Source organism: Aspergillus multicolor (assembly GCF_047715735.1).
Source record: "Aspergillus multicolor strain CBS 133.54 unplaced genomic scaffold BDW74scaffold_21, whole genome shotgun sequence".
NCBI lineage: Eukaryota > Fungi > Ascomycota > Eurotiomycetes > Eurotiales > Aspergillaceae > Aspergillus > Aspergillus multicolor.
Window position 1 is genome coordinate 461,373 of NW_027395972.1, and position 27,115 is coordinate 488,487.

A 27,115-nucleotide genomic window follows, 5' to 3' on the forward strand; every position below is an offset into this window, starting at 1 on the left:
TTTTGCACCATAGTACGGTATCCGCACTATAACTGTTAACTGTAAGATTCCGTACGGCCATGGCCCACGGCCCACCCACCCCGCAGCCGTGTGGGGGCCAAAACCCAGTGAATCTTGCTGACTAGTTGCCCTTGTAATGGACTGGGCGTACCGTCGTATCCTTCTATGTAATTAATACTGGCTTACAGTGAGACTGAGACTGTGGCGCTTTTCCTCGGGAATAAGGGGTGCGGGGCGTGGGTGTACTCTATGGTAGTTTACGCCGTACACGTAGCTTGGCATTTGTATTGCACGGGCTAGGTAGAGGGGACAGGTAACCCTAGAACTGAATAGGGGGCAGATCCGGATGCTACTAGTAGGCATACGCGGCACACATGGTTGGGGGCCGGGCCGCCCCCACCCCACCCCAAGCATCCTGGGCCAGTACCAGATATGACGGCTGGGAGGGGGGAGTGCAAAGACATTCATATTCCATCCATGAGGCATTGCCTCCAGCAGCTTAAGAGCATGAACCGGTATGATAAGGATAAGGTAATTGGACCATGTACCGCGCAGCAGCAGCTAGACATGGTCGTCTCATGCGTTCTAAACACCTGGCGCGCTTCCTGCGTACATTGATGGTAGTTATGGATTGGCAGAGGTCGACCAACAATGATATGGTAGGGGTCCAACTTGGTCTAACATTCATTCGATATCCATACTATAACAAATGGAATGCCAGGCCAGTATATATGCAACTTTTCCACATGCTGAATTCCCGTATCTGGAATCCACCGCCTCTTGTTCAAAGGTATATACATATCATATCATATCCGTTCCGTCTCATCCCACCCCCTCACCTTTTCAATCATCCTCCTCCTCATCCCCATCCGCCACAGGCTCATGCTTAACAAGCCTCTCGTCATCATCCGCAACAAGAATATCATCAAACGCCGCCGCGCGATTCTTGAGCCTCGTCGCCGCCAAATCCGTATCCTCCACTTCCCCCGACCGCTCACTAACACTCTGATCTAGCTCGATCGTCCTCAGGGCAAATTGCACAGAGACTGCAGAATCCCAGATCCCTTCTCGTCGATTACATATGCTCAGTAAATAGAGTGCTTTCTGACGCACATGCATATCCTTCGAGCGCGTGGCTGTTAGTGTCAATGGGGGCACAATGCCCAGCGAGAAAGTGAATGTGCGGCGTCGTGTCGGGTTGAGGGTTCGGCAGCGTGACAGGTAGGATTCGGCGATGGACACGATCCGCGCGAAGTTGTCGTTGTGCGGGCCCCAGGCGTCGGCCGGGTCCCAGGTGTTGCTTGTTAGGAGCATGGGGGAGAGGAGGAACCAGATGCGGAGGATGTCGGGGTCTTGGCCGTAGTCGAGGGGTTGCGGTTCGGGTTGTGGGGGTGGGCGGGGGGTGAGGTGGGGGTGGACGCATGGTTGAGGTTGTGGTTGTGATTGTGATTGTTGCGGTGGGTAGGGAGTCGTATATTGATTCTGATGTTGATTTTGAGGTAGGTAGGGATTCGTGTGTGGCGGTGGTTGTGAGTATGAATTCGAATGCGTATCTGGTCCAAGTCCTGGTTGTGTATGTGATAGTGGATGTGGATGTGCCTGCGTCTCCCCCGAAATCGCCAACCCCGTAAACGTCCTATGCAACTGCCTCATACTCTCCCTCACATCACTCTGCGGCATCTGCATCTCCATCCCCGTCGCGCCGGACGGAGTGGGACCAGGCGTCCCCGCCTCCCCCTTCGCCAACACCCTCGCCGAATCCAACATGCCATGCAAGATGCGATTCCACAGCGCATTCAGCGCATCATGCACATCATCTTCAGGCATCGGATCCCTTGCCACAACATCAAGACTCTCATCCAGCTCCGACATGGACAAACTACTCCCGCGCATTTCGATCAATTGATTATCAAGACGCGTGAAAAGCGAGCGCATCGTGCGGCGCGGGATAATCGAGCCCGTCCGCGGATCTCGCTCGTACTCTTTCAGCAGATTCAGGCCCGAGCGCATGTGGATTATCGCGGCGGCCGTCGAGCCACGCAGACACTCGAAACACGCGAAGAAGATGCACGATATCAAAATGAGGTCTGGCTCTGCACCGGCCCCCGGCTGCCTCATTCTCCTGTTCGAGGCAACATTAACCCTCTCCCTCAACAACCTCAACGCCTTCCCATACTGCTGCATCGCAAACGTCGCCATGGGACTCCACGCCCCAATTGCGCTAGCATCATCAAACTCAAAAACCTGTTGCATCGCGCCAAGGGCAATAACCGCGTGGGCGAGGACATCCTCGCGGTGTGCAGCCTGGAGCACAGGCTGGGAAAAATGGATCGGAAACCGCGTGCGCATCTGCGCGAGGAAGAAATCCAGACTGTGTTTTTCGGCGCCTGTGGTCGCGAATGTCGCGCGGGGTGTGTAGACGACGATGCGCAGATTCGGTTTGCCGGTGGGATTGTGGGCGTAGGCGCAGGGGCGCTTGGAGCGCGTGCAGTTGCGGCAGGTGGGTTTTGTTTCGTCGCATTTTATTCGGCGGGATCTGGGGGTTTTGTTATTTAGGTGTTGTTTTGATTATTGTTTTGATTATAACGGAGGAGGGGGGAGGGGAGATGAGGCAGCAGGGGAGAGGATAAGATAAGCAGAGCAAACAAGGGAGAAAGAACGTACTTGCAGGTGATGCAGCCGGTGCGTACTTTTGTTGAGCCGATGCGGATGCTTTTCGGCTTGTCCATGGTTGAAGCACGATGAATGGTCACATTGGAGAAAAGCAGTGGCAGGAAGGGTTAGGTTACCGGTGTGGTGGGAGAGGCCAGCTGGGATGAGGACAGACCGACGAGGGGGAATTGGAGCTTGGGTTGTGAGATTGGAGAAGATCGCAGAAGCGCCAAGCGTGGCTGAGCCCCGCCACGAAGGATGCCGATCACTGCCTGCCGATTGGTCACCGCAGTAGGGTAGGGTACTATTGTATTTGTCACGATCGTATACGGAGACCTATGTACAAGAATATTATGTATGTCAAAACGGTGAGAATCCAAACCCGCTCGACTCGTCCTTTCCATGCAGCTCGTCTACCTTGCCCACACTCAGCGTCTCATACTTTCGTAGCATGTCGTTGATCCCCGACGCCGCGTGCGTCTGCCACCCGCCATCGAGGCTGCCAATATACTCCCCATTATCAGCCAATTTCTGCAGCCCCTCCGCGTAGTGGTTCCATTTATCTGGGATATCAGGTGATGTGTTCTTGAAGAACAGCTCGTCGAGTTCTCTCGGCACAGCAACCGAGCTCTCCCATTTCCCGCACTGCAGGCGGAATTTTACAGAGTGTCGGAAGATATGAAATAAATGCATGCCCACCTGTGACCGAGAGGCAATGATGGAAAACCCGCTGGTGAGTGAAAGGAAGTCGTGGTCGAGGACGTTGAAAGACTTTTGCTCCAAGAAGGCGAAGAGGGCGAGCAGGATGGCGTACATGGCGAACTGATGGGCGCGCTCCATACCATACTCCTCTTTATGCAATCTAGCGATGACGGCGATTTCTCTCGCTGAAGTGAGAGCTATCTCTAAAGCGTCGCTGTCGGCGATTCGCGTCGAAGGCTCTTCTTGGTTTGGCTGGCCCGTAATGGCGTTGAAGGGCGGCTTGCCTTCGAACCAGTCGCAATAAAGGTTAATCAGCAAGGCATGATACCGCATCCTATATCAACCATTAGCTTCTAGCAAAACAGAACTGACGTAGTCACAAACCGCAGCAGCAGGATATGCGGTGCTGGCTTCTCATGCAGGGAGAAAGTTGCTGGCAAGTTTTCTTCCCAGTGTCGTAGCTTGTTGTATAGCGCTTGCTTTTGTTCAGGTGTGTTTACCGCGGAGTTGGTAGCTTTCGGGCTCAGAGTTCGCGACATGTCTCGTGCAATATATGACAGCCTGCACGCTTCATCAAAAGCTTGGCTCAGCCAGGACGGTCGGGATGGTTTATTCAGAGGATACGCTGCCCACGTATCCCACGGTTTCGACAAGTCACGGTCAATCCGCGCAATGCTCACATCGTTGACCGAGCTTTTTCGAAGGAAGTTGGTATGCACAATCGTGTCAATCTGAAACAGACCCCACGCCGTCCGCTGGACCGATCGTATCATCTCTTCCGACATGTGCGAATTGTTCAAGCTCAGTTCCGGACTGTTAATGATGCCCAGCGCCTCTGCCATTTCTACCGCTTGATTGAGCATTATGTAGCCGTTGTCGTCGTCCCCTACCATTGAATACCTACCAAAACCATCAGTGTCGGACAGACAAACCTACATCAGCCAAGGCAAGCCCACCTTTCGTATAGCAGCAGCGTGGCCTGCAGAGAGGCAAGTCGGACGATGGATCCTTTTTCGAACCGATTTTTTCGGAGATGCATTTCGGCCTCCGCCAGGAAATCCGTACCCTTGGTTTTGACATCTCCCGGTACCGTATAAGCTTCAGAATAATGTGAATAGTGCTGTCATTGGTCAACGACAGCTACTACCACACGCAATAGAAACCTACACAAGCATTCGCAAGCAGCGCATTGACGAGAAACGGACTGCAGAAATCACTCTGCAACTGCCCCGCAGACATGTGCTTGATCAGAATTTCCGGGTCCACAAATGCATAGAACGGGTAATCCCACGTGAAATATAGCGAGATCAAATGCGAAACCAGCGCATCGTCGTCCGTAACACTCGTCCACGGCTTCGCGGGCACCTTCACCGGGGCCGAATCGCACAGGTAGTGGACATCCATAACCTTCGACCGAAATGATGGCGCTCCGCTCTCGACCTCATATCCCGCGCGCAACCTGGCGCCTCTAAATTCTGCGCAGAACGCTTGGCTCGGCGTCGGTGCGCCTGTTATAATCTGATCTAGCCAGCACCGCACCTCGGGATATGTCGCGCCATTACGTATCAAATCTAATAACGGCTGGGAACCTCGTTCGTCGGTGGATTGGATTATTCGAAATATATCGCTCAGCAGTTTCTCGTGGTAGTCGGGCTCGCCTGAGCCGCCGTCGGCCTGAGGGCCATGCTCAGCAAGGCGTTGTCGACAGTTGCGGCAAGGGGCGCTTCCGGTGCAGCGCTGGCCGTACTGGTGGTAGGTGATGCAGGCATTTGAGTCTGCGTCGCCAGTTTCGAACATTCTGCAATGCTATCGCGTAACGGGGCCAACCATAGAGACTAGTGTAGAGACGGGTTAATATGGAGAGCTCGTGGCCATCAGAGTTTGAGATGCAGTGACATCAACCCCGTTTGTTCCTGTCACGTGGTGACGCTTGTATGACGCAGGGGATGTCCCGGTGGGTTACGGCTCGACTTTCCACGAACAGGAGGCCGCCGTGCAGCAAAATTGCCTAAATCGTCGGTATGGTTGATAGCTTAATGTACTTTATATCACTAGCCCAAATATACCCGACACCGTCGAGTCCTTTTCATCTCCCCTTGCCATCGGCACTTTATACCGACCCGGCACGTGACGATGTCGTATGATTTCATATGCCCACTCCAAGATTTTCACGGAGGAATGGACTTTCTTTGAAGGGTCGGTTCTTCGATCCGTGTATGTTGCCCAACAGCGGTCGCAAATTGCGTTGTGCATGCATCGAGCGTCGTATAAATCGGCGTATCGCACCCCCAAAGTCGGACCAGGCATCCAACAACTCATAAACCCTACCAGCAGAGTTTGGTGATGCTGACGAAACGCACAATTTAATTCACGAATCGTTCTGCCAATCATTGCCACCGCCACCTCCAACTTCAGAGCACTCGTGACCTTCAGATAAACTGTAGCGGGGCAGGCTGACAAGCATGTCCTGGCACAGTCTGGCTTGGTAGAAGCCAACCGTATGCGCCAAGTCAACATCAGCAGCAGCATGGGTGAGCATAGGACGCGTCCGAAATACCTAGTTGTCATCGTTGACTGCACGTGTCGCCCACTCGAACACAATGCTAGGGTCGCTACCTCTTTCAATCTCATACTCATAATTTGGTAGAGGTCGGCCGCGGCCAATCAGGCGACAATAGTTTTGGTGCCCGTATCGGTCTCAACTTCACGAGCCCAGGTTCCAACTTGACCCGATCGGAGAGAGGCGGCGTGGAGTCGAGATCTCAAGAAGTGGTCGTAATCCTGGGACGGAGAAGCAGTTATTATAACACGCGAGTGGCTGCGAGGGCAAGCCGATCTGCGTCTCTCAAGTCACCTCGAAGGTCAGGCGGTCATTTAGCCCAGGCCATCCCAACCCTCTAGCCCGACGATAAGTGGCTAACATGTGCATTGTCATCATGGATAAAACGAGCATTGCAGGACTTCCATCGGCCAGCGAATATGATCCCGATACGAGCAGTCCAAGTTATAGAAGATACCATCGATGATATGTTCCGGCCAGTCGCGAAGGAACCAGGTTGCATCAAGCTCTTTGAGAAGAACGAGGAAGAATGAAAACAGGACCAGCGCCACGGGTTCCCTGTGTTGCAGCGCGGTAAGGACGGAGTTGGGCAGGGTATAAAGCCAGCCAAAGATGTATGGCCATAGTTGTGACTCGTCCACGCTGGACTCAGGGCCGTAGAGGGAGTGGAAGATATGCTGCAGCAGGTGAAATGCTTGGTGATAGCCTTTGGCATCATGCTCAGGACCCAGGGTGCTGAGCAGGTTACTGAGGTGTGGTAACTCGCTGTCATATCGCCTGGCGTCCTCAACGTTTCTTCGCCAGCGCCTGGGAGACTCGCTGGTCCCTGGCGTAGGTGAATCTAGTTTCTCTGCAGGATGCATCACGGAGGCATCGATTGACAGGGTCCCAGAGCAAGTCTCCAAGACTGTTCTAATGCCCATAAACAGGCTCAGAGATCCTGGCTGGCCATCACCCCGAAACGCCAAATACTCTCCCTGCTGTGGGCCCCTGGCGACGGAAGTGAGAAAGATGAGAAGTGTCGCAGCGTAGAGTGCAAGGCCGTTTTCCTGGCCAAGATGTGGTATCTGCTCCGCGACTGCACCGACACCTATCAAGTAGTGCCGCTCTCCTTCCGCAAGATAGTCCTTGCTCTGCCCGAGGATTTGGTGCAGCGGATCGTCGCCTTGGTGCCGGGCTAAGTGGAAGCTCGAAAATGCGAGGAGCAGGTGCAACAGGTAGTGGAAGGAGAATCCGAGTCGCGTGAATTGGCTGATTGCCATCTGATTTGATCCACCCAGGTCCTTTGACGACATGAGGTGGTGAAATATGGCCATGTCCGTAGCCGAGAAGTCAAAGGGTCTGTTGACTACAGCAGTGCTCAGGGACGGGGCCGGTGCCTGCTGCAAGTCCTCAGCAGGAGGAACAGTCCGCCTGGCATGCCTCCGCTTCGGAGGCCTGAAATCTGCCTGGCTCGAAGAGATGAAGGTGAGGGAATCATCCGTCTGTTGTTCAGGGGTAGAGTCAGAGGTCGTCGACAGTTCATGGCTAGTATTCCCATCTTCGGAAGCGTAGTCACATGGTACGGAGTGGCGCTGGCAGTTTCTGCACTCGGGCCTCTGCTCGTCACACTGGACTCCTGTCCGTCAGCAGAGTATCGCTGCTTATCGTGCTAGTGGAAGGAATGTACCTTGACCCTGCGCCGCTTACAGTTCCCACAACCCAGACGCGACTTTCGGTGGGACTTCCGCGATTTGCTTGCTGTATAAGAGTTGATCATCCTCGATGCCATTTTTCTCAGGACAGACAACGACAGCGATTACTGAAGTTTCAGTTGGCCGGTGCCTGCAGAAGAGAAAGTGACACAGTCTAAGCCCGATTAGGCAGGGGCGGGCCCGGGGGCTGCCAATTATCCGCTCCGACACCTCGGCCTCTTTTCCCTAAAGACTAGTCATGTGATCGTTCATGGTTGTCCCCTTCAGGCTCAGGAGCTGTGGCCTCTCAGTGTTCAACCATGATAGGATGATGTTTCAAGGCTTTCAAAGACAGAAGGTTTCTTGTTTGGGACTTGATTTACCAGTTAGACTTGCATTGGCCGTTTACTAGCGAGTAGTGAGTAGTACCTGTAGACAAATTCCGTCTTCCAACTACTTAGGTACATATATTGCCACTATTACTCGAAGAAAACCTGAGCAAAATCTATCTCGGTATAACAACCGTCTTCCCATCAACGTAAACAAAAGAAATAATATATACACAGCGAGAGAAAAACTACCCAACGAAAAAATCAAACAAAAGAATGCACCCAAAGCCCCAAAAGCAACTAAATCAATGACCGGGATACGCCATCTGCTGCGCACTCTGATACCCCACCAACTCGGGCCTCGTGCGCAACTCCATCTCCTTCTCCTCCTGCACAAGCGTACAGCAACCGCACCAGAACGTTGCGCAGCAGTCGCCGCAGCAGGAGCCGTCAATGCCGTGTTTCTCGCGCATCTCGCTGCGCCGGATTGTTTGGAGGATCCATTGGGACCAGCAGAGGGTTAGGCCGGTGAAGATTAGGCACTAGCAAGCGAGCACGAACGGTTAGTTTCATGATGAGGATGGAGGTTCTGAGGGGGTGGGGTTAAGGAGGCAAACCTCGGAATTGATGCTACTGTAGCTTTTCAATGTGGGATCTTGGGATCGTGCCTGGGTGCGGCCGAATGTGAGGCAGGGGAGGCAGCATGTTAGGAAGCCTGCGCCAAACCATTTAGATTAATGGTGGAATCGTTGTTAGAGCGAAATGCTTACACAGCGAGCCTGGTGAGCAGCAGTCGAAGAGCGAGTAGTTCCAGTCTTTGTTGTGTGTGATGTTCTTGGCTTCAGGGGAGACATCTTGTTGGTAGGCTGGGGGGTCGATGGGTGTTGAGCGGTATGTTTTCTCGTAGGCGGCCATTGTGAGGTTTGAAGGCGATCAAGTGTCGTACAGAGTAAGAGTAGGTAAAGGAATGTGGTTGACGTGTGGACTTTGGAAAGAGAGCGACAAAGGGTGAGTGAGCTGAGAGTACACTTTTTTTTTTTTCGAGGAAACATGTTAAACTTTATATCTGGACGTGGCTGATACTTGTTCCTGAAGCTATACATGCAAAGGGCAGTTCGTGTTCGTGTTCAACGGCCGATTACCACGAGTGGTTTAGGCCCAGGGGTGGGGACGGCGATCATCGCCTCGAGTTAGATCTTCTGACTAAGTGCACCGTGCTTGAAGAAAATTCCTGCCTATTCATCCAATAGGACAAGTACGGTTTGGCCAATTTCCAAGGCTTGACGGCGAGCCGCGAACGGTCAGGGTCTGCGTCATTATTCGCCCACAAATTAGCAGAGGCTATACCGAAATGTGGTACTCAGCAGCAGATAGGGCTGGACATCGGAGCACATGGATGCATGGTCATGGAATAGGGCAGTGGGGCAGCTCACTGCAACGGCTTGATTCAGCCCTAGGCTCTTAAGGCTTAAGTCTAAGCCAGGGGTAGTACGCATTAGCTTGCTTCGGGCCAAGACTAGAATGTGGGTGAGGGAACATTCAAAAAGTCCTCGTAGCGAGATGAGTACGGGATCAAGGACTGGCTGTGGACATAGAAAACAAAATCGAGAGCAAAGCCAAACATCAAGGTCCGAGAAAAGTCATAGCCGCTTTGCGGGGTTATAGGGATAGTCTGCTGTATTAGATTGCTGACATTGAGCGACGAAATATCCAACGCCATGCCACCTTCTAGTTCTAGCGTGTTGTCAGTCGTGATGTCTCTCTAAGCGATTCCAACGCTATCCGAAGAACACATAGCCAACATCTATGATCAACTTTATAATGATAGGGACCATGGTCATTTAATCGAGACCCGGAAAAGCATCCCACCCGACCTCATTCCCAACCGCACCAGTCGCCTCCTGCTCAGCCTCTTCCTCCTCCAAACAGCGCGCACATCCACATTTAAACCGAAACAAGCTCTGCAAATGTTCCCTGCGCCCCTGAAGCCTAACATACTGCGTCATATCAAAGTACGATATACAGCACTCGTCGCCCGCGGCAATGTCTCGTCCTGCCGTGAAGACCCTCCGGCCTTGCTTGTCAGGTTTGTGGATTATCTGCAAGAATCTGCTGTCAGCTTGGGATCTCTTAGGCAGATGATGGGGGAGTTGGAAGAGGAAGGTATACATTCGGACAACAAGAATGATTCGCGATTGATGCCCGTGGATATACCGCCGCGCCGTACTGCTCTCCTCTGCTAACGGGCGGATCAGGGGGTGGATAGACGCCTGTTTCTCGAGGATAGAGGCCGAATGAGTTTGCTTCTTCTTTGCATATTAATGCGAGGACTTCGTTGTTCGATAGGTTGTGGGGCAGTGATTTGCTACCGAGGTATTTCTTGACGAGGACTGTCCACTCGCGGACTTGTGCGTGAGACCATGTTTCCGTCGTGCCGCAGAGGGCCTCGATGGCGGGCCAGCCGGACTTGAAGCGCGATATTGATGGGGGAGGTTGCTGGGATTGTTGATCGTCGGGGCTGGGAAAGGTGATGTCCTTCTCTGGGACGGATTCCGTGGATCGCCTGGCTAGTAATCGGACGATTAACCAGAGCATGCTGAAGTTGTAGTAGCCCCATTTTGAGAGTAGGGGTGCAGTGTATTTCGATAGCCAGGTGCATTCGAAGTCATGGCGCGCTTGATCTGTATTGCGACAAGCTTCATCACACCATATTACGTCTTTGTTGCAGCGGTTCGGACATGGCGTTCCTGTGTCTGAAGGAACAATGGTATTGCATTGGGGATTGCTGCAAATGAGTGTCCGAGAGCTAGTTGCGGCATCTACATCGGAGATCGGGATGATAGCGTACGGCGGGTCGATAAGAAGAACTTCGCCTCGTTGGATACGTTGAGCGGCTTGCAGTTGGCGGCCTTTGTTAGGGTTCACGCTCTGCGTTAGATGTGGGTGGATCCAAGAGAGCATGGTTATGGCTGGCCCGTACGGCTTCGTTACCGACAGTCTCGGCGCTGGAATCCGGGTATCGTAGGGTTTATCATCTCTTCTGCTGCGGAATGCTGGTGGATGATGTGCAAAATTCTTTGTCAAGGGAGCGGCCCACTTGGTGCCGTGGAATTGGAATGGGCCTCCATCTGAAGTTCTGGACCCGATCGATAAAGCCAATTGGCTACGCTCCTTGATGCTTCATATATCGGCGTGATCGAAATTTATCGATTTGATAGGAGCGCACCCATAAGTGCTCTCATTGTATCTTCTTGGCGAGCCTTCGCGATAGGTTCCGTGCTAGCGGAGCAGATAAGCTTAATGGTGAACCAGGGTCCAGGTCCAAAACATGTGGCACACGTGGGAGCTGGCACAGAGGTAAAAAGTGTTCAAAAAATGCTAGTATTTGTGGTATATGCAAAGTAGATCAGAGCGCGACAGAAGCTAATGCGAGCTACGCATGGTTATGCTGTGACTGTGCGTAGTGGGTGTGATGAAATCGCTTGCTGCCGCATGCCTGCAAGTTGCTCCTAGTTCCTAACGGCGACCACAAACAACCGAGGGTAGCGTAAGAACACCCTTCCATCGATAGATATAGGGTATGCTTTCTCAAGACGAGCTAAGTACGCCTTCAGGAAAGCATCTCGATCCGCCGGCGAAAGAGGGTCGATGAACGGCCGCAAGCCCGTACCCTTGACCCATTCTACGACGGCCTCATGGTTCTCGAGTGAGTGATTGTATTGTGTATGCCAGATATTAACATCAGCGCAGAGAGGCTTCAATTCATCGTAGATCTCCTGCGGAGATTGGAAGCTGTCTCGCACAGCTGATTTCACTTCCGACCACGGCCCGTCTGCAGCGGTTTCTTGCATCGCGACGTGGGACGGCTCGGCCAGGTTATCCGGAACCTGAAACGCAAATACTCCGCCTGAGGGCTGCAGTTGTATGAGGCGTTTGATGATTTCCAATCGCTGGTTGCGCGGGAGCCACTGGAAGACGGCGTTCGAGAAGAAAAGATCGACCGGTTCCTGTGGGGTATATGTACTGAGGTCATCGACAGTAAACTCGACGCGGGGAAGTGTTTCACGGGCTTTCCGGATCATGTCTGGGGACGAGTCTATTCCGGCAATGCGAGCATTTGGGTATTGAGATAGCAGTACGGCCGTTGAATTGCCAGGTCCGCAGCCCAAATCCACGATGTTGCGTGGTGAGTCGAGTGGAATCTGTGCGAGAAGATCGCGAGAGGGTCGAGTGCGTTCGGCCTCAAACTTGAGGTACTGTTTGGCACTCCAGTCGGTCGACGCCATAGTTCGCGAAGTATGGAACCCACGAGGTGCAGAGAGAAGCAGTCGTGCAGGAATTCGTGTAACGAAGGACATGATGCAATGATGCGGACGGAGATGCAGGCTGTTGGCTGTCCTCGTCGCCCGCAAGTAGTACGAAGGGAACAGGCGATATCGGCGATTGTTGTGCGACCGGCGGAAGATGACTCAGCGGCACGTACTGTTGCCTTCTTGCCTGCAGCCAGGGGGGGATGGCCCTCGACTCTCGACTCTCAACACCGCGAAAGCCGACTGCACGTCAGCGCTCGTGCCGCTACATGCAGCTTCCAGGGAACCCTTGCTCAAGAGTGCGAGTTACCGATTCTGATCTGGTCCAGAGCGATCGTGAATCTACCATGCGTGTGCGTCTGAGATCGCCCTCGTGTCGACGAAACAGCCAGGCGCGCCTCATGCCGCACGGATCGCGTCCACCTCCTGGCGAATACAGCTTGGCCTTGCTGAAGATTCAAGAGATTTGGCAGCTGGTTGGTCCATGCCATTGGGATTATTGCAATATTTCTGCAGGATGAAATGGATCGCCTGCTGAAATGCCTGCAGCCTGGCCTGCTTATGCCAAGGAAATGGTTCAAATCGCCCATCGTGCCTGCAGAACTGCAGATCGACCCTACCGATCTGCATCTATATCTTCGTCAGCAATCAGCACTCCCGACGGCTTGACTACTGCTCGGGCTTTGCCGACCGCTATTGAAGTCTCCCGGGTCGAAGAGTTACTCACTCCGAAGCACGGCCCTGGTCAATATATCGAGAGCCCCATCGCGCTATCGAACGTGGTGCTCTGGGGAGGTCAGACGGACTGGCATAGATGATGTAGGGTATGCTTGCGCTGTGAAAGATGAAAGAGTAGGCCAGCTCGGCAGCTGAAGCAACACGTTCGGCCATTGCATGATAGAGATGGTGTGTACCAGATTGCCTCGATACCTAGCCACCGCTTCTGCATTGCATCAGCTCTCAGCAAGATGAGCAGCGATTGGCAACCTTGCTCCGGCAAACGGTAACTGACTTCGGGTCAGACGTTGGCGCAAGCTTAGTATCTGCACTCCCTGTTATACTGACCATCATTGGTTGCGTCCGCCTATCATGTCGCTCACTTTGCGGCTTTTCTGCACGTTATGCGCGTATGACGCATGGTATGAATCCTGTAGGTCACTGTTCGGTTTCACGCATAGCCTCGAGTCGAGCTCGATTTCTCTACCATCATTTTTGGTGTCTCGGCTTCGGGGTCTTTCCCAGAGCTCCCAGATGTCAAAGCAACCGGCCACGGTCCATAAAAGATGGTGGTATACCGGGTTCACTAGTTGGCCGGCTGGTCATAGGTAAAGCGGGACTTTACGACTGCCGATGATTAGGTTTGACGCACAGATAAAGCAATGTGATGACTTGCATGAAGCTCGCCGTGGCTTGCGGAGCTTGCCCTCCTTGAGGTATTGCGCAAGAGACCCCAGGTGCCGAGGTTGACTTGATGTAGCAGCCCTGTTGACTCCCAGGAGCACGAAAAAGACATGTCCTAGCACCTCAAGGGCCGCGTTGGCATCTGCCTATCACTGAAGCCACTTTGAGGTACGAAACAGGTGTTCTGGAGACACTAGCTACCGTCCGACAGTGACGTTCGAACATAGAACAGCGATAATATATTTCAGGCAGGAAGAAGCATCCTCGTGCTAATCCACTTCTCGTCCAACCACCACCACACTTTCCAAGTTCCTGACAGTGTCCCAGACCCACAATGACAGTCCAGGCTTCATCAGCAAGTTGACTTGGTCATCGTGCGCTGTCTATCGTGGGATGCGGTGTCAAACGTACACTCCTGGCGATGCATCTTGAGGTTCATTCCGTTATGTTACACTCAACGCAAATCTTTTCCAACAATTACAGCACATTAACTCAGGGGAAGAGTGCCAGGCTCATAACCTGGAAGTCGCTGGATCGAAACCAGCATGTGCTACTTCAACATTTTTTACTTTTCTTTTTTTTGATGCGCAACACCCTTGACAGGAAAAGTCTCAACTTGCATTGCGGCATATTGCTCGCACCCGACAACATGGGATATCTACCTTCGGATCATGCACCACATAATTAATCTAGCAACCGGTTCATCTGAATCATCTCTAACAACACGGAGAATGAAGCTCGGTGCGGTACCGTAGGTTGTGGGTACTGATGTGGGTCGATGCCGCCATTCAATGAGGCTTTCTCGATTCAATATGAAGTCGAACCCTGATTCCTTGCTGGGCCCTGTATTACTGTGATGAGTATGCAGAGGGCAAACCATTGCTCATGCAAGATGATGCTTGCTGCAGGTGGCGCTGCCTGTCCAGGACCAGGACATGCCAGGTCCCGGTTACGTAAAGCTGGGACTTCACCAACTAAATCAAGCTCAGCAGGAATGCTTGCCTTGGGTCGATCCTGGTGCTCCCGAGCTCACCCGTCGCACTGACAGCAGGAGCAGGCTGCTGGTGTGGGTCGTGATCTGCGTGATAGTGATCCACCTGGCTGATCCTCTGCATGAACAGCTGCGCAGTCGAGGCTGGCTGAGGCCCATGGAATCAGACCGCATGAATGTGCTCCCTTTGACCCCACCTCGATCAGGTCCGTTCGTCAAACAGGGAACTGCCATCCCAAGAATGGGGTTAGGTTAGAGCAGACAAATACGGGAAGAGAAGCAGGGCAGGGCAGATTAGACGCTGACGATGATCGACCGACGAAGTATGATCTCTATTCTCTGCAAGTGCAGATCATGGTGCCATGGCAGTCAGTGGCTGGCGCTGTACCAATCAAGACAATGTGATTGAGTACTACTACTGGCAACGAGGCGAGGGGTATGGATTGCCTTCAAGCTTATAAAAGTCGGCCTGGCTCGTTCGTTTACCTCATCATTGCTCAACTGTTCAAGCGCCTCCTGTGCAGACCAAAGCACTTCACCACAATCAAAACAGCAGATGGCATCCCCAGGTCACTCTGAACACGACACTTTCCCCATGTCCGAAATGGCCGACATGCCTGCTCCCATCTTCTCGCCTCCCCTTGCCGCCGCCAACCCTACGGCAGTACCTCCCCGTCGGGACGACCGACCCCTCAGAAGCTCGTGCGGCCAGTGCAACCAGGCCAAGGTCAAATGCTCGAAGGAGAGGCCAACCTGTCGGCGATGCGCTACAAGGAATACACCCTGTGTCTACAGCATCTCACTGCGTGGGATAAAGAGACCACGGCCTCGCCCGCAAGGGGATCAGCCCTGCCCGCCAAAGGAAAAGAAGAGAACCGTCTCGATCCCGTCGCCCATCTTTACAGAGCCCTTACCCGCAACAACTGTCGACTTCCCACCACAGCCTACGTTGCTACCCGATCTCGGGACCAGCGACATCTACCCGGACGGCTTCGTAGACGACGACCTGGCAGGCTTCCTCTCACTGAACCCCTTCGACGCGCCTCTCCCGGACCCAACAACATTCCCCTTCCCACTAGACTTCCCAGACACCCAACCCGCACTACCATTGCAACCCGTGGTCGCACCGCAGATGGTCCTGCGCCCGATGCCGATGACGCTCCCTCTCAGCCCCATCTCACCCCCGGGCTCGCGGGACGGCCACGGGCCCTGCCAGCTCGCAAGCGCCCCCGTCCCGATCCCCGTCCCCACCGGCACACCCTGCCTCAGCTCGCCCGTACAAGTGCCAGCACCAGCAACCTGCTGGTGCCAACAAAGCATCAGCTTCAAACTCACAGAGCTGAGCATGCCCAAACCCTCAAACGGCACCGTCGCCCTCGACGACTTCCTGACCGAGCACCGCACAAATATGGCGCTGTGCACAAACATCCTCAACTGCGCAGACCCCCACCACACACCGAGCATGCTCCTCCTCACGCAGATGATCGCCCTGCTGCAGTACATGACCGCTGCGTTCGACACGATTCTCCCGCGGGGCGATACGAGCATCCCTCAACAGCAACAGCAGCCGCCTGCGCCGCCGCCAACGCCCATCTCGCGCTCATCGTCTCATTCACACTCAACGTCAACATCGACATCACCCATTCACCACCGCAAAGCACAGATCACGCAGGCGAACACACTACGCGCCGAGCTCGCGAAACTCGGCGCCCTGATCCAGGAATTCGATCGGCGATACTGCACCCTCGATAACCCCGGTTTCGGCGAAGATACATTTCTCCTCTCGCCGTTATTTGCGAATCTGCAGTGGAAGACGCAGGCGAAGTTTGATGCTGTGAGGTCTTGGATGCCTTGGCTGTAACCCTCGCAATTCTTCTATATTCTCGATATTGCTATACCCACTAATGTCTATCCCTACTACCTTTTTCCTCAATTTGATTCAATATTAGGCTCTGCTGGCGGCATGCTTATCCTTAGATTCCTTACTCTTCTAATCACATCCTGCAATAGCGCTAATGAAATTCTTTTCCGACTCCTTTTCTTCAGACTTCACCCCTTCCCTCTCATAATCTTAGCACTACACTAGCGACAGACTAGAGGCTTAGGTAGACACTAGACAATAAACAATAAACCAACCACCTTATTTCTTAACTTTTATCCTCCATGACCCTTGGTGAGACCTTCAGTGAAGATAAGCCCCAAAAGCAAAAAGTAAACAAATCTCACAATAAACCGCTACCAAACGGATTCCACGGACCTCATCGCCTCAACCTCGCACAATCGATCGTTCCATACTCCGTACCCTGTACTCCGTGCTACAGCGTAAGGAACACAACAACGGCAGCCGGAACACCGGACTCGGGATCGGTGCCGACGTACGACGTGCACAGCTTACGGAGTACAGCCTGCAGCCCACCCTACTGCCTGCGTACTACAGAGAGGTACGTATACCGTAGTACACAAAAAGCAATATAGGCAGCTAGTTAGCTACCAGCTCACCTCACCTTCCATTCGAACGCCCACTATCACTATCAGTATCAAAAGTATGAGGCTATGTCCTATAATCTCAGCATTGCCATCTGGCTTGGACCAGCACGATCAGATCCGGCGCATCTCCGGAGTTTCGCGCCGCCTCGACCGGAGTTTTGGTACGCCGGTCCGATCCTCCACCTCCACTACCTCAATAATAAACTAGGACTAGGACGGACGGGAGATAAGCCGACTAGAGGCTTCTCTAATCCCTGCGACATTGCGTGGCCGTGGTGCGGATAGGGACCCACCAATTATTGGAAATGAATTCCGTCGCGAGTCGCGGCAAGGCGAAGCGATCGTGCACGAAGGGACAGCAGGGATGGGACTGGGACATGAGGCGGTCATGGCCGTGGTCGTGGACTCAATTTTGAGTCGAGGAACCAAGATTCAATCCAGGGTCCATCGATCCTCGTGGCTTGTCTTGTTTTGGGCTGGTTTGGAGTGGCTTTGCGGTGGGCTGAGCTGAGCCCTAATTATTGAGGCTGCCTTGCCACCAGCGCTTAAAGGAGTACACCGATCCGCTGCTGTTATCTGCCTGGAAATAGGTATCGGTCAAGCTACAGAAGAGGCCGAATAACTTTGGAACAATTCATTCGCCGACTCGACGTCAGGCTACGAAAAGGCAGCGCTGTAAAGATAAGCAGTTCTAACAATACTCATGCAGTCACAACTTCATGGTCCATCTACTCCACCAGGCAATACCACTTGTTGAACACATTGTTTGGATCATACACCTTCTTCAGCTCCACCAGGCGTGGGTAGTTGACCCCGTAGACATCGCGCGCATGGGCAGACAGGTGGTCGTAGTTCCCATACTCCGTGACGGGCCCGTCCGCTGGCTGACCGTGGGTGGCCCGCTCGACGCCGACCAGATCAGCAATCCGGCGAGACCAGCCCTCCATCCGCACATCGTCCTGCTCATCGTTCCAGTAGAGGCCGATCATGACGTTCTGGACACGGCCGCGGTGGCCGTGGGCCGTCGCCGTGACGGGAACTTCGCACCATTTGTCGGGCTTGTAGAATTCAAACTCGATTATCGACCGGTCTGACCCGGGGATCTCAGCCTGGAGCCTGTCCATATCGGGCACTATCACCTCCCGCAAGAATTCTGGCCTAAGTGGTGTCGTGAAGGCGGCGCCTTTGGATACATTGCGACCACCCCGTTTCGCCTCTGCCGTCATCATGTTGTTGACTGATGCGTACGTCTGGGCCGTGGTCGTATTTACAATCGGACCAAGATCCAGCAAGGGTTTGAAGGCTGCTTGGGCCGATTCAGCGTCGCCATAGTGGAAGACGACGGCCATGATTCCCGCCTCGCGCCCTTGCCGTGAAAAGGGGTATCTCGACAGCTGAACGACCATGGCCGAGTCCCCATTCGTAGTCTCAACTAGGTTATTTCCAAATCCAAAGACGGCTTCCAGCTGATCAATGGTGAACCCCAGCAAGCCGGCCCAGACCGGATCTCGATGCTCATGAGCCAGAAAGACGAACTCAACAACAACACCAAAGCACTGCCCGGCACCCCGGATCGCCCAGAACAGGTCGGGGTTCTCGGCCCTCGAAGCAACGACGATACTCCCATCGGCCAGCACGACCGTGGCGGCAATCAGGCTATCGAGGATAAGCCCGTAGCGCGGAGCAAGCCAGCCGTACCCTCCTCCAAGCGTGATTCCACCAACGCCCGTATCGTTCACGATTCCTTCAACCAAAGCCAGATTCTGTCCCACGAGTACATCGTCGACGTCTTTCCAGCGACAGCCGCCTCCGACCGTGACGATCCTTGTCTCCAACTCCGTCACCACATGGTTTATCCGGGCCAGATCGATCACCACACCGCCATTGCAGGAGGACCCAGTGCTGGTCGTGTGTTTGCCGGCGGCGACCGCGAAGGAGACCTTGTACTTGACGCAGCTGCGGACAATCGCTGAGACGTCATCTGGGGATTCGGGGTATACGACGATTGCCTGGAGGTAGAAACACTGTCAGTGAGGAGATCACTCGATGGTTGAAAGGAAAACACACTGCAGCATTCTTGACGGCGTCGTTCCACCGTAGGATGCTATCTGCGTAGCCATCGGCACCTGGGGTGAGGATCGAGCATTTCAACGCCGCGCGGAGCTCATCGGTTAGCAGCTGGATGTCCGTTGGAACGCTCATGCTGGATCGTCTGAGAGTGCTGAGAGGTAACACCGAGGTCAATGCTAAGTAGAGATAGCGCGGTTCAGTGGAACGATCGAGAGAGGGCAGCAACTGCAGAGAGCCTGAAAATAGGTACTGAAGATCATAGATGTTGTTCGAATAGGTTAGATACCGACCGGGTCGCTCCTTCCTAGACCGAGAGTTGTCATTTTTTTCCCTTAAGGCATGGTCGGGGATAGGGTGCGGAGATACCACCCTAGTAACAGCCCGCCTCACAGCGCACCGGCTCTACATACTCTACCTTGAATCCGGTATGAAAGAATCCGAAGACTGAATACAACAAAGGATTAATTAAAGATCGCAAATAGTACTAGTACATACAATCTGATACAAAAACAAATCGAAATTCAATCATAGCTCTTCCTCCTCAACCCCATGATGCACCCCATTCGTCGCAGTAACAACCTGGCTCTCGCCAAACAGCTGCCAGTCCTTGAACTCAACATCAACCTGATCATCATTACTCTCCGCCTTCCCAGCACCGAATCCCTTGAGATCCCACTTCTCCACACCCTCCAGGCCCTTCAAAGCCTCGGGGTACTCGCGGAACAGGTCTGCGTTCAGACGCTCGTATTCGCTGTAGTCCTTGGGCCAGCCGCCGAGACGTTGGATCGCGAGCTTGAACAGCTTGAAGTGCAGGCGGACTTGATCGTCACCGAGCGAGGCGTTCGCGAGATCGTTGTCGAGATCAAGGACCGAGCCGTCGGTGCTCATGCCGCCGTCGTAGCTGCCGTCCATGTCGGCGAATGTGGGGTCGCTGAGTGCACGGAGGATGTTCTCGTGCAGGGCAGCGGCGCGCTTGTAGTAACGGTTCGCCAGTTCCTGGGCGTCCTTGTGTGCCTGGTAGCGCTGGCCGATGCCGGTGTAGAGCTGGGAGAGCAGGATGGACATCTGGAGGGTGTTGGGGTGGCGGGCGCCGTGGACGCGGCGGCAGTTGTAGACGATGTCTTCGGCGAGGCGGACGGCGGCGGTGGTGTCGCCGACGAGGTAGCGGACCATGATGTAGAGACGACCGAGGGAAAGGGTGACGTACGGGTCCCAGTCGCGTTGGGCCTCGCGGCTGTGCCAGATCGAGGTGAGAACCGCCGCGAGGGTCTGGTAGTCGGCCTGCTCGCCGAGAAGGCCGATGAGGGTGTTCAGATGCTCGAGGCCAACCTGGGCCAGGTTGATCTTGAGTTCAGCGAGCACCTTGAGGACGTCCTGGATGATGGTGGCGGAGATACTGAGCATCTGCTTGCGGGTGCCTTCGTCGAGCTTGAGTCCGCGACCGGAGACATTGACGCTGAGCGCAAGAACAAACCGGGCGATGGCAGGGGTGCGGTAGCTCTGCTGAGCAGCGATGAACTTGAAAGACGCAAGGGCAAGTTCGCAAGCCTCTTCGTACTTGTTCAACTTAATGAGTTCGCGAACATGGCTGTTACTGGCGATTCCGATCGAGCGAACAATGTCTTGCGACTGCCGGGTGCTGAAGTAACTGAGGACCATCATGATGAACACCCGAACTTCTGCCGCAGACTTGAATCCAATGCGCTTGCCTTCGTTCGCGAGGAAGTAGCTAATGAACTCGTTGGTGACTTCCGTGGCCACCTGCTGGCGGTGGATGGTCTGCAAGAAGTAGTGCAGACGAGCCGCAGATGCACTGGCGGAAATGAACGAGCTGTTGGACCGGATCAGCTGGTGGAATTCTTCAAAGTAGACCAGTTCAGTAGTCAACGAGGCCAGGATCTCGGTAACAGTGGAAGTCTGGCGATGAAGGTGATGCTCAAGCTGGGCGAGAAAGATCAGACTCTGGCGGCTCTTGGTAGTAAGGTCAAATTGCGATGACTTCACATTGGTCGTGTCCTTTCGGATCACCTGGCGGTAGACCTCGTTGGTCAACTCAACAGCCTTCTGAGTCTGCTTGGTCGCAATGTAAGAGGAGACGATTGTCTCGGCGGCCTCGCTCAGACGAGTGGTGGAAGTCTCGGAAGAGAGAATGTGGATCGTTGCTTCGTGCAGCTCCTGGACGACCTGCTCGGTCTTGCTCTGCCTGGAGTAGAAGCTGATGACCTCCTTCATCCTGCTGAGTGACTCCTCATGAGCCCAGCCGTAGCTTTCACGCAGAGTGGTGATGCGCTTCTTCAACACTCTGACCGCCTGTTCAACCTGGGTCGAAGAAGCGGACTCGGTCAGCTCTGAGTTGGAGATAATCGCAGACTGCTCTTCATAGAGAGAGTCGAGGGTAGCACGAATCTCATCCAGATGGACCTCAGTGGAGTTGATCTTGAGCAACTCCTCGTACAGGCGGATCGCTTCGATCTCGTAGTGCTTCGATTCCTGGCAGAGCTGTGCGAGCGTCAGGGTCGCCTTGACAGTGATCGATGCAGTGGCACTGAAGACAGCCTTGCACTTCGCCTGGTACTCCACGGTAATCTTGTGAAGGGTCGAGTACTCAGTTCGGACAGAGCGCAAGCACTGGGTGTAGCGAGTGAAAATCCCCTGCACGAACTTCTCGTCCTGGAACTTGGGGCTGAGCTTGGGCTGGTGCAGCCAAGCAGTGTAGAGAATGTGGCAGTAGTGCAGGGCATCGGAGTAGCGTCCCTGGTTCCAGAGCTCGGTCGCAACAATGTCCAGAGGCTCCAGAGACTCGGGGTGGTACTTGCCATCCTTGTTCAACGCGATGATGATCTGCTGGTAGTAGTCGATGAAGATCGGGCGAGGGCGAGTGAGCTCAGCCAAGGTGCGTAGAGTTTGGATGACAGTCGGGTGGGCGGAGCCGTAGTGCTTGGTGTAATCGTTCAACAGCTCCTGGTAGACGCTGATGATAAGCTCGGTCTGGGAGGATCGTTCCAAGAGGCGGAGCAACTCGGAGACGTGGTGCTGTCGCAACTTGTCATCGACGTTGAGTCCAGATCGAACGGCGTAGTAGATACGCAGCCGTGTATCCTGCTCCTTAGCCAGACGGTGACGTGAGTGGTAGCACTGGGCCAGATGCTCAGCAAGTGCCAGCGAGGAATCAACATGCTTCTGAGAAAGCGTGACATCCTGGAGGGTGGCCGAGAAGAAGGACGCCCAGGTGTTGTGTAAGATGCGCTTGATCGTGCGGGAAGCGTGCTGCCAACGGCGCTGGGAAATGTACAGGCTCACCAAAGTCTCAGTGCTGCTGTAAAAGCTCTGATCGAGAGAGGAGGAAGAAGTGGAGGTTTCCAAGATCATCTCCTCTAGCACAGACTCAGACACAACCGAGGAGGAAGTCGCGGACTTCATGACCTCCTGGGATGTGGTGTGCAGCAGTTGCTGAACCTCCTTGTAGCTAGAAGTCTCTGTACGGCGCGTGCTCTGGTAGTACTCCGAAACGTGCTTGAAGACACTTAAGGCGGTGGTGGAAAGACCAACACTCTTCATCACCTTGGCGATCTCCTCCAGGTGAACCACAGTGGACTCAGAGACAGAGACGCTCGTGTGCTGGTAATCCTGCCAGAAGCTGGTAAGGACAGAAGATGCTTCATACTGCCTCTTCTGCGACCGAAGGAAAACGGAGTAGGCGAGGATAACCTTCATCTTCTTCTCCTCCCACACTGCGGAGGAATGCACACGAGACTCGCGCGTCGCTCGCTGCCAGAACTCCACGTAGATGCGCTCGGCCAAGTCGGCCCTGCCACTCTGTAGATACTTCTCAGCGAGCTTGACCAAAGCCTCAACTTCATAAGACTCTGTGGTTTCAAGAAAGTCGTCTTCTTCCTCCAAGTCGAGGCGGAGGATGTACCCACCCTCGGACGAAGTCTTTCCACGGCCGACAAGGCGGACATCCAGTGACCCTGAGGTTCCGGACGATGAGCCGTAATCGTTCGAGGTAATAGTTTGGATTCTGGTAATAATAGTCTCGGCCTGTTTGGTTTCCTTCACCTTGCGGTAATGCTCGACAAGCTGCTGCAGGACAGCGACGACCTTCTCAGAAGTGTTGCCGTAGTGAATCTTGTAGCATTCGACTAGTACCAGAAGCATCTCCTCTCGTTTCACCATGATATCCGTCTTCGTCTCGGTGACGCTTTCAGTGGTGATTTCCAAGAAGGTGGTGACCATCTGCTGTGTGACGATGTGGCGGGTAGTCAGAAGCTTCTGGCTCAGAGTAGCCGCCTCGTAAAACAGAGTAAAAGTCTCAGGACGGTGCACCTGGCGGAGCAGGGTCGCCAAAGTGATAATAGTCTGGAGGGTAGTCATGTTCTCCGTGGTCAAGGTCGTGCGATAGATGTTGGTGATGGACGTCTGGAACTGCACCAGGTAGGGTGTGGTTACATTGTCCAAAACTGACCTGAGGAGGCGGACAACGATAGTCGAGGTTGGCAGCAACTTTGAGATCTCCTTCGACGCGGTGGGCTCACCATCCTTGATAAACAAGGTTGTCTGGCGGAAGACAGGGATCCAGTAGCGAAGGGCAAACTCCAAAAGGGGATATTTGCCGAGAAGCGTCTTCGTCTCATGGTAGTCCAGGGACGGCAGGGAGGAGGGCTCATGCTGCTCGGTGATACTGGTCTTAATATAGACGAGCAGCCTGGTGACCAGATCAGAGTGGCGGTCCTTGATAGACGGGATAAACTTTCCCTGAGTGAAAACATCCACGATCGCATTGCGAATGAGCCCGTGCCGTAGAGAAAAGTAGTCGTACTCAAGGTAGACGAGCGAGTTGAATGGCTTCAGAGCGTGCAGAGTATCTACGCGTGTGTCAGAGATTGTTTGCTTCTCAGTGTTGATAGAAGCAAGAGCAGAGAGCTCCTGCACATGTAATGGGCGCTCAGCAGTGGCAAGCCAGAGCAGCATCAGTTTGGCCTCAGTGGTCACCTCGGGCTGCTGCAGGGAGTGGAGCACAAAATCATTGACAGTGGGCTTGGCAGATAGAAGAGTGTCAATTGCTTTGCGTAACGTTTCGACGCTTTGCTCTCGGCGGACACGTTTCGTGATGAGTTTGGCTGTGAGGAACGAACTCTTCGAAGCCGCTGCAATACGTTCAACCACGGTCTCTTGCTCGATGGATGACAGACTCTTGAAAGAGTGGCTGTCGCCGAATAGGCCACGAACAACGGCAGAGATATCGTCGAAGATGATATCATCAGTGATACGAACTCGAGCTTGACCAGGAATCTCGGGAGGATTGCGGGCACCAAGCGTGATCAGCTTGACGTTGGTTGCCTTGGTGGAAGCTCGGGTCAGTCTCTGGAGCAACCTGTCTTCCCCACAGGTAGCCTCGTCAACACCATCAACCACTAGCACGAGCTCCTTGGCGCCTTTGAGGGCGGAGCCGAGGGCCTGATCGACAGCTTCCCAAAGGAGATTGTCGTAAGCTTCGTAATCCGCGGTAAATTTGCTCCGGTGCAGGACCTCGCTGAGAATGCGGAACAGTTGCACATTTCCGATGCGCTTCTCAAAGAGCTGGGACAAAATTGTCTTCGCGATCGCGAATGAGCTAGTCTGCCCAGTGATCCTCCCAGCTAAGCAGCAATGTCAGCCATTTTCTATGAGAGAGGAAGATGGAAAAGACACATACTAATGGGAACAAAGAGGGTCTGGTACGATACACCGCCATGAGGGTGCTGAAGATGGTCGATGATGACCGAAGCAAGAACCGTCTTTCCAGATCCTGGCTGGCCGATGATGCTAAGATGTTTCTGCTGGGTCTTCAGGAAGCGACTCAAATAGGGACCAGCCCAGAGACATGTGAGCTCCTCGCGATCTTGGGCAAGTTGGGAGCTGTGATCAGCGATACTACCAATCACACGGTCTTCCGGGGAAAGCCAGGCTCGGATTGCCTTGACCTCGGACACTGCATATCGCCGTTAGTTGATCGGTTGCTAACACCATGGGATTCTAACATGCCTTTGTCTCCATCCAAGTTCTCGCGAAGGAGCTGATGTCTCCACATCGACTCCGCGATCCTCTCACATCGTTGCTGGAACGTCTCAATCTGACCAGGGAAGGTACGGTATATGTTGACAGATACCGAAGCAGTGGTCATTCCCCGGATAGCCTTGTGGAAGTGAGTCGAGACGCTTGCAACGAGGGTGACGAGATCGGAGAGAGCGAGGATAAGCTGTTCCTGGATCTCCTGGGAAACGCCAAAGAGTTCAGTGCGCTCTAGGAGATTGACGAGGGTCATCGAAATGCTATAGAAGAAGCCGAAGGAAATCATCAACGCGGCAGCATTCTCTCGGCCAAGCTATTACCACGAGCGTCAGTCAGAGTACCTCGTTACCACAGGAGTATGTGCATACCTCAAGAAGCATTGCGCAGTAGCCATAAGACAGCTGCGCGGCAAGGTAGCTGTCACCGGCGAACTGTTCGATCGCCATATCAAAGGAGTGGAGCCTGTCAATGAAGAGCTGAGCCCAGGCAAGAACTTTATCATAGTCGCTTCCCTCGGGCGGCAGCAGGCTCATGCGCTCCGAGCGGATCCACTCTAAGATTGAGGCGTGGTTCGCTGTCAAGAGCCGAGAAGAGGCGTTCGTTCCTAGCTCTTCGCCGCTGCGACGCTGAAGCGACGTCACGACGCTGGAGATGTTTGTTGTTCCCATTGAGTTGAACTTCCTAGAAGTCACACGGGGCGATTGGACGGAGCGTGCGACACCGGAGGTCACGCTCTCTCCATCATGTAACCCCGAGACGCGCCGAGAGCTGGAGATGCGCTTGTTACGGAAGATTCCTTCCATGCTGGGTGTGATGGGAGAGAGGATTGAAGGAGCCATGGCTGTTTGTGAGGTGTTGCTAGAGCGTTTGGGTACAGTGACAGTTGGGGGCAGTCTGGAACGTGGCAGGGTGTGAGACGCTTGGCTGGTACTTGGTGTCGGAGATGCTCGAAGCGGGGGACTGGGCCTAAGTCGAGTAGGCTTTGCGGGAGTCGGGTCGTCTCGTTCAGTACAGTTGCAATGGCACCGACGGCGTGAAAAGCAACTGCGTTGGGAAAGGTCTTGGGAAGCTGTTTCTGTTCGAGTTTCGTTACAGCAGCACCAGCAGTATAGAATACGGGAATGAACTGTTTCTCGAGAGGAGGTGTTTGTCGTTCGTTCACTGCAACAGAATATACAGGATAAGGTGCGGCGTAGTATGCTTGGCTTCGGAGGAGTTGTCTCTGCAGGTTGTTCACTGTAAGGACAGCATCCACAGCAGTAGGTGCGACGGATTAGAGAAGTCAGGGTGGCGGCCTGGATAATATTATGAAGTATCGATTAAGTTTGATGGTCTATGTATGCCTTGAAGAAAGGGTGGAATGCAATTGAAAAGCACAGAGGATGCGCAATATTTTTTTTCTCTAATTGGGGGATATCCCATTTATATCTGCAGAGCTCGGTGACAAACGTATGACATCCCTGTCCAAAGCTAGTTCATCAACAGCAGATGCTGCTGAACAGCGGGGCCCAGCGTGGCTGGCTGCTCATGCCCTGGACATGGATGGACAAGCGGTTATGCAATTGCACAGCAAGATCATCGGCTCGTGCGGAGTAACTCCAATGGTACGTTTCCCGCAGTATCCCATGTGGAGGGGCTTTGACTCAAGGCTCTTGACAAAGGTTCAAACAGAGTAATGGAGGGCGAGGTGGAGTCGGACGCAAGAGAAAGCTTTCGTATCGCGGCATCTCCGGTAGATGGGTGCTGATACTCCGCGGGACGTGCATTTCGAGGAAGCATTGGCGCTGGTGGCGTATTATCACGCAGCTGATTGAAAGCCTGCGTCTTACTATTGAGACACCCCTGGGCCGTCAGGACATGCCGGCCCGGGAATTGTTTCCTGTCTGTTT

General features: G+C 53.8%; 12 protein-coding genes and 1 non-coding gene across 13 annotated transcripts; 4 read left to right on the forward strand and 9 right to left on the reverse strand.

The window, feature by feature from the left end:
- Window positions 1-570: 570 nt before the first annotated feature.
- Window positions 571-2,870, reverse strand: BDW74DRAFT_56153 (Zn(II)2Cys6 transcription factor). The gene is made up of 2 exons (XM_073733173.1): window positions 2,665-2,870; window positions 571-2,536 (listed from the first exon to the last, which is right to left on the reverse strand). Exons 1-2 carry the CDS (start codon window positions 2,727-2,729, stop codon window positions 844-846), a joined length of 1,758 nt encoding a protein of 585 aa, XP_073581787.1. The 5' UTR covers window positions 2,730-2,870; the 3' UTR covers window positions 571-843.
- On the reverse strand, window positions 2,871-5,274 carry BDW74DRAFT_56167 (fungal specific transcription factor domain-containing protein). Its single transcript, XM_073733175.1, has 4 exons — window positions 4,522-5,274; window positions 4,311-4,474; window positions 3,739-4,254; window positions 2,871-3,688 (listed from the first exon to the last, which is right to left on the reverse strand). The coding sequence occupies exons 1-4, from the start codon at window positions 5,149-5,151 to the stop codon at window positions 3,013-3,015; spliced, it is 1,986 nt and encodes a 661-aa protein (XP_073581788.1). The 5' UTR covers window positions 5,152-5,274; the 3' UTR covers window positions 2,871-3,012.
- BDW74DRAFT_56158 (uncharacterized protein) lies at window positions 5,256-6,139 on the reverse strand. Its single transcript, XM_073733174.1, has one exon. The coding sequence runs from the start codon at window positions 5,989-5,991 to the stop codon at window positions 5,398-5,400; it is 594 nt and encodes a 197-aa protein (XP_073581789.1). The 5' UTR covers window positions 5,992-6,139; the 3' UTR covers window positions 5,256-5,397.
- Window positions 6,140-8,045, reverse strand: BDW74DRAFT_56189 (Zn(II)2Cys6 transcription factor domain-containing protein). The gene is made up of 2 exons (XM_073733176.1): window positions 7,584-8,045; window positions 6,140-7,524 (listed from the first exon to the last, which is right to left on the reverse strand). Exons 1-2 carry the CDS (start codon window positions 7,683-7,685, stop codon window positions 6,289-6,291), a joined length of 1,338 nt encoding a protein of 445 aa, XP_073581790.1. The 5' UTR covers window positions 7,686-8,045; the 3' UTR covers window positions 6,140-6,288.
- Window position 8,046: 1 nt separating this feature from the next.
- On the reverse strand, window positions 8,047-8,935 carry BDW74DRAFT_56147 (PLAC8 family protein). The gene is made up of 3 exons (XM_073733172.1): window positions 8,687-8,935; window positions 8,534-8,631; window positions 8,047-8,458 (listed from the first exon to the last, which is right to left on the reverse strand). The coding sequence occupies exons 1-3, from the start codon at window positions 8,829-8,831 to the stop codon at window positions 8,222-8,224; spliced, it is 480 nt and encodes a 159-aa protein (XP_073581791.1). The 5' UTR covers window positions 8,832-8,935; the 3' UTR covers window positions 8,047-8,221.
- A 671-nt stretch (window positions 8,936-9,606) lies between these two features.
- On the reverse strand, window positions 9,607-11,151 carry BDW74DRAFT_186652 (SET domain-containing protein). The gene is made up of 2 exons (XM_073731303.1): window positions 10,086-11,151; window positions 9,607-10,015 (listed from the first exon to the last, which is right to left on the reverse strand). The coding sequence occupies exons 1-2, from the start codon at window positions 10,875-10,877 to the stop codon at window positions 9,758-9,760; spliced, it is 1,050 nt and encodes a 349-aa protein (XP_073581792.1). The 5' UTR covers window positions 10,878-11,151; the 3' UTR covers window positions 9,607-9,757.
- Window positions 11,152-11,286: 135 nt separating this feature from the next.
- Window positions 11,287-12,319, reverse strand: BDW74DRAFT_157350 (uncharacterized protein). Its single transcript, XM_073725129.1, has one exon. It carries the CDS (start codon window positions 12,272-12,274, stop codon window positions 11,426-11,428), a length of 849 nt encoding a protein of 282 aa, XP_073581793.1. The 5' UTR covers window positions 12,275-12,319; the 3' UTR covers window positions 11,287-11,425.
- A 1,789-nt stretch (window positions 12,320-14,108) lies between these two features.
- BDW74DRAFT_t154 lies at window positions 14,109-14,180 on the forward strand. The gene has a single exon. It is a non-coding gene; the product is annotated as a tRNA-Met (tRNA).
- A 215-nt stretch (window positions 14,181-14,395) lies between these two features.
- On the forward strand, window positions 14,396-15,018 carry BDW74DRAFT_56222 (uncharacterized protein). Its single transcript, XM_073733177.1, has one exon. The coding sequence runs from the start codon at window positions 14,563-14,565 to the stop codon at window positions 14,872-14,874; it is 312 nt and encodes a 103-aa protein (XP_073581794.1). The 5' UTR covers window positions 14,396-14,562; the 3' UTR covers window positions 14,875-15,018.
- BDW74DRAFT_157353 (uncharacterized protein) lies at window positions 14,447-16,640 on the forward strand. The gene has a single exon (XM_073725130.1). The coding sequence runs from the start codon at window positions 15,175-15,177 to the stop codon at window positions 16,477-16,479; it is 1,305 nt and encodes a 434-aa protein (XP_073581795.1). The 5' UTR covers window positions 14,447-15,174; the 3' UTR covers window positions 16,480-16,640.
- A 490-nt stretch (window positions 16,641-17,130) lies between these two features.
- BDW74DRAFT_157354 (uncharacterized protein) lies at window positions 17,131-17,588 on the forward strand. The gene has a single exon (XM_073725131.1). It carries the CDS (start codon window positions 17,172-17,174, stop codon window positions 17,388-17,390), a length of 219 nt encoding a protein of 72 aa, XP_073581796.1. The 5' UTR covers window positions 17,131-17,171; the 3' UTR covers window positions 17,391-17,588.
- Window positions 17,589-17,659: 71 nt separating this feature from the next.
- On the reverse strand, window positions 17,660-19,307 carry BDW74DRAFT_186654 (FAD-binding oxidoreductase; the record flags this gene model as incomplete). Its single annotated transcript, XM_073731304.1, has 2 exons — window positions 17,660-19,114; window positions 19,173-19,307. The coding sequence occupies 2 exons, from the start codon at window positions 19,305-19,307 to the stop codon at window positions 17,834-17,836; spliced, it is 1,416 nt and encodes a 471-aa protein (XP_073581797.1). The 3' UTR covers window positions 17,660-17,833.
- Window positions 19,308-19,617: 310 nt separating this feature from the next.
- On the reverse strand, window positions 19,618-26,433 carry BDW74DRAFT_56233 (NACHT domain protein). The gene is made up of 4 exons (XM_073733178.1): window positions 25,595-26,433; window positions 25,200-25,539; window positions 24,871-25,146; window positions 19,618-24,814 (listed from the first exon to the last, which is right to left on the reverse strand). Exons 1-4 carry the CDS (start codon window positions 26,063-26,065, stop codon window positions 19,701-19,703), a joined length of 6,201 nt encoding a protein of 2,066 aa, XP_073581798.1. The 5' UTR covers window positions 26,066-26,433; the 3' UTR covers window positions 19,618-19,700.
- Between the last annotated feature and the right edge of the window lie 682 nt (window positions 26,434-27,115).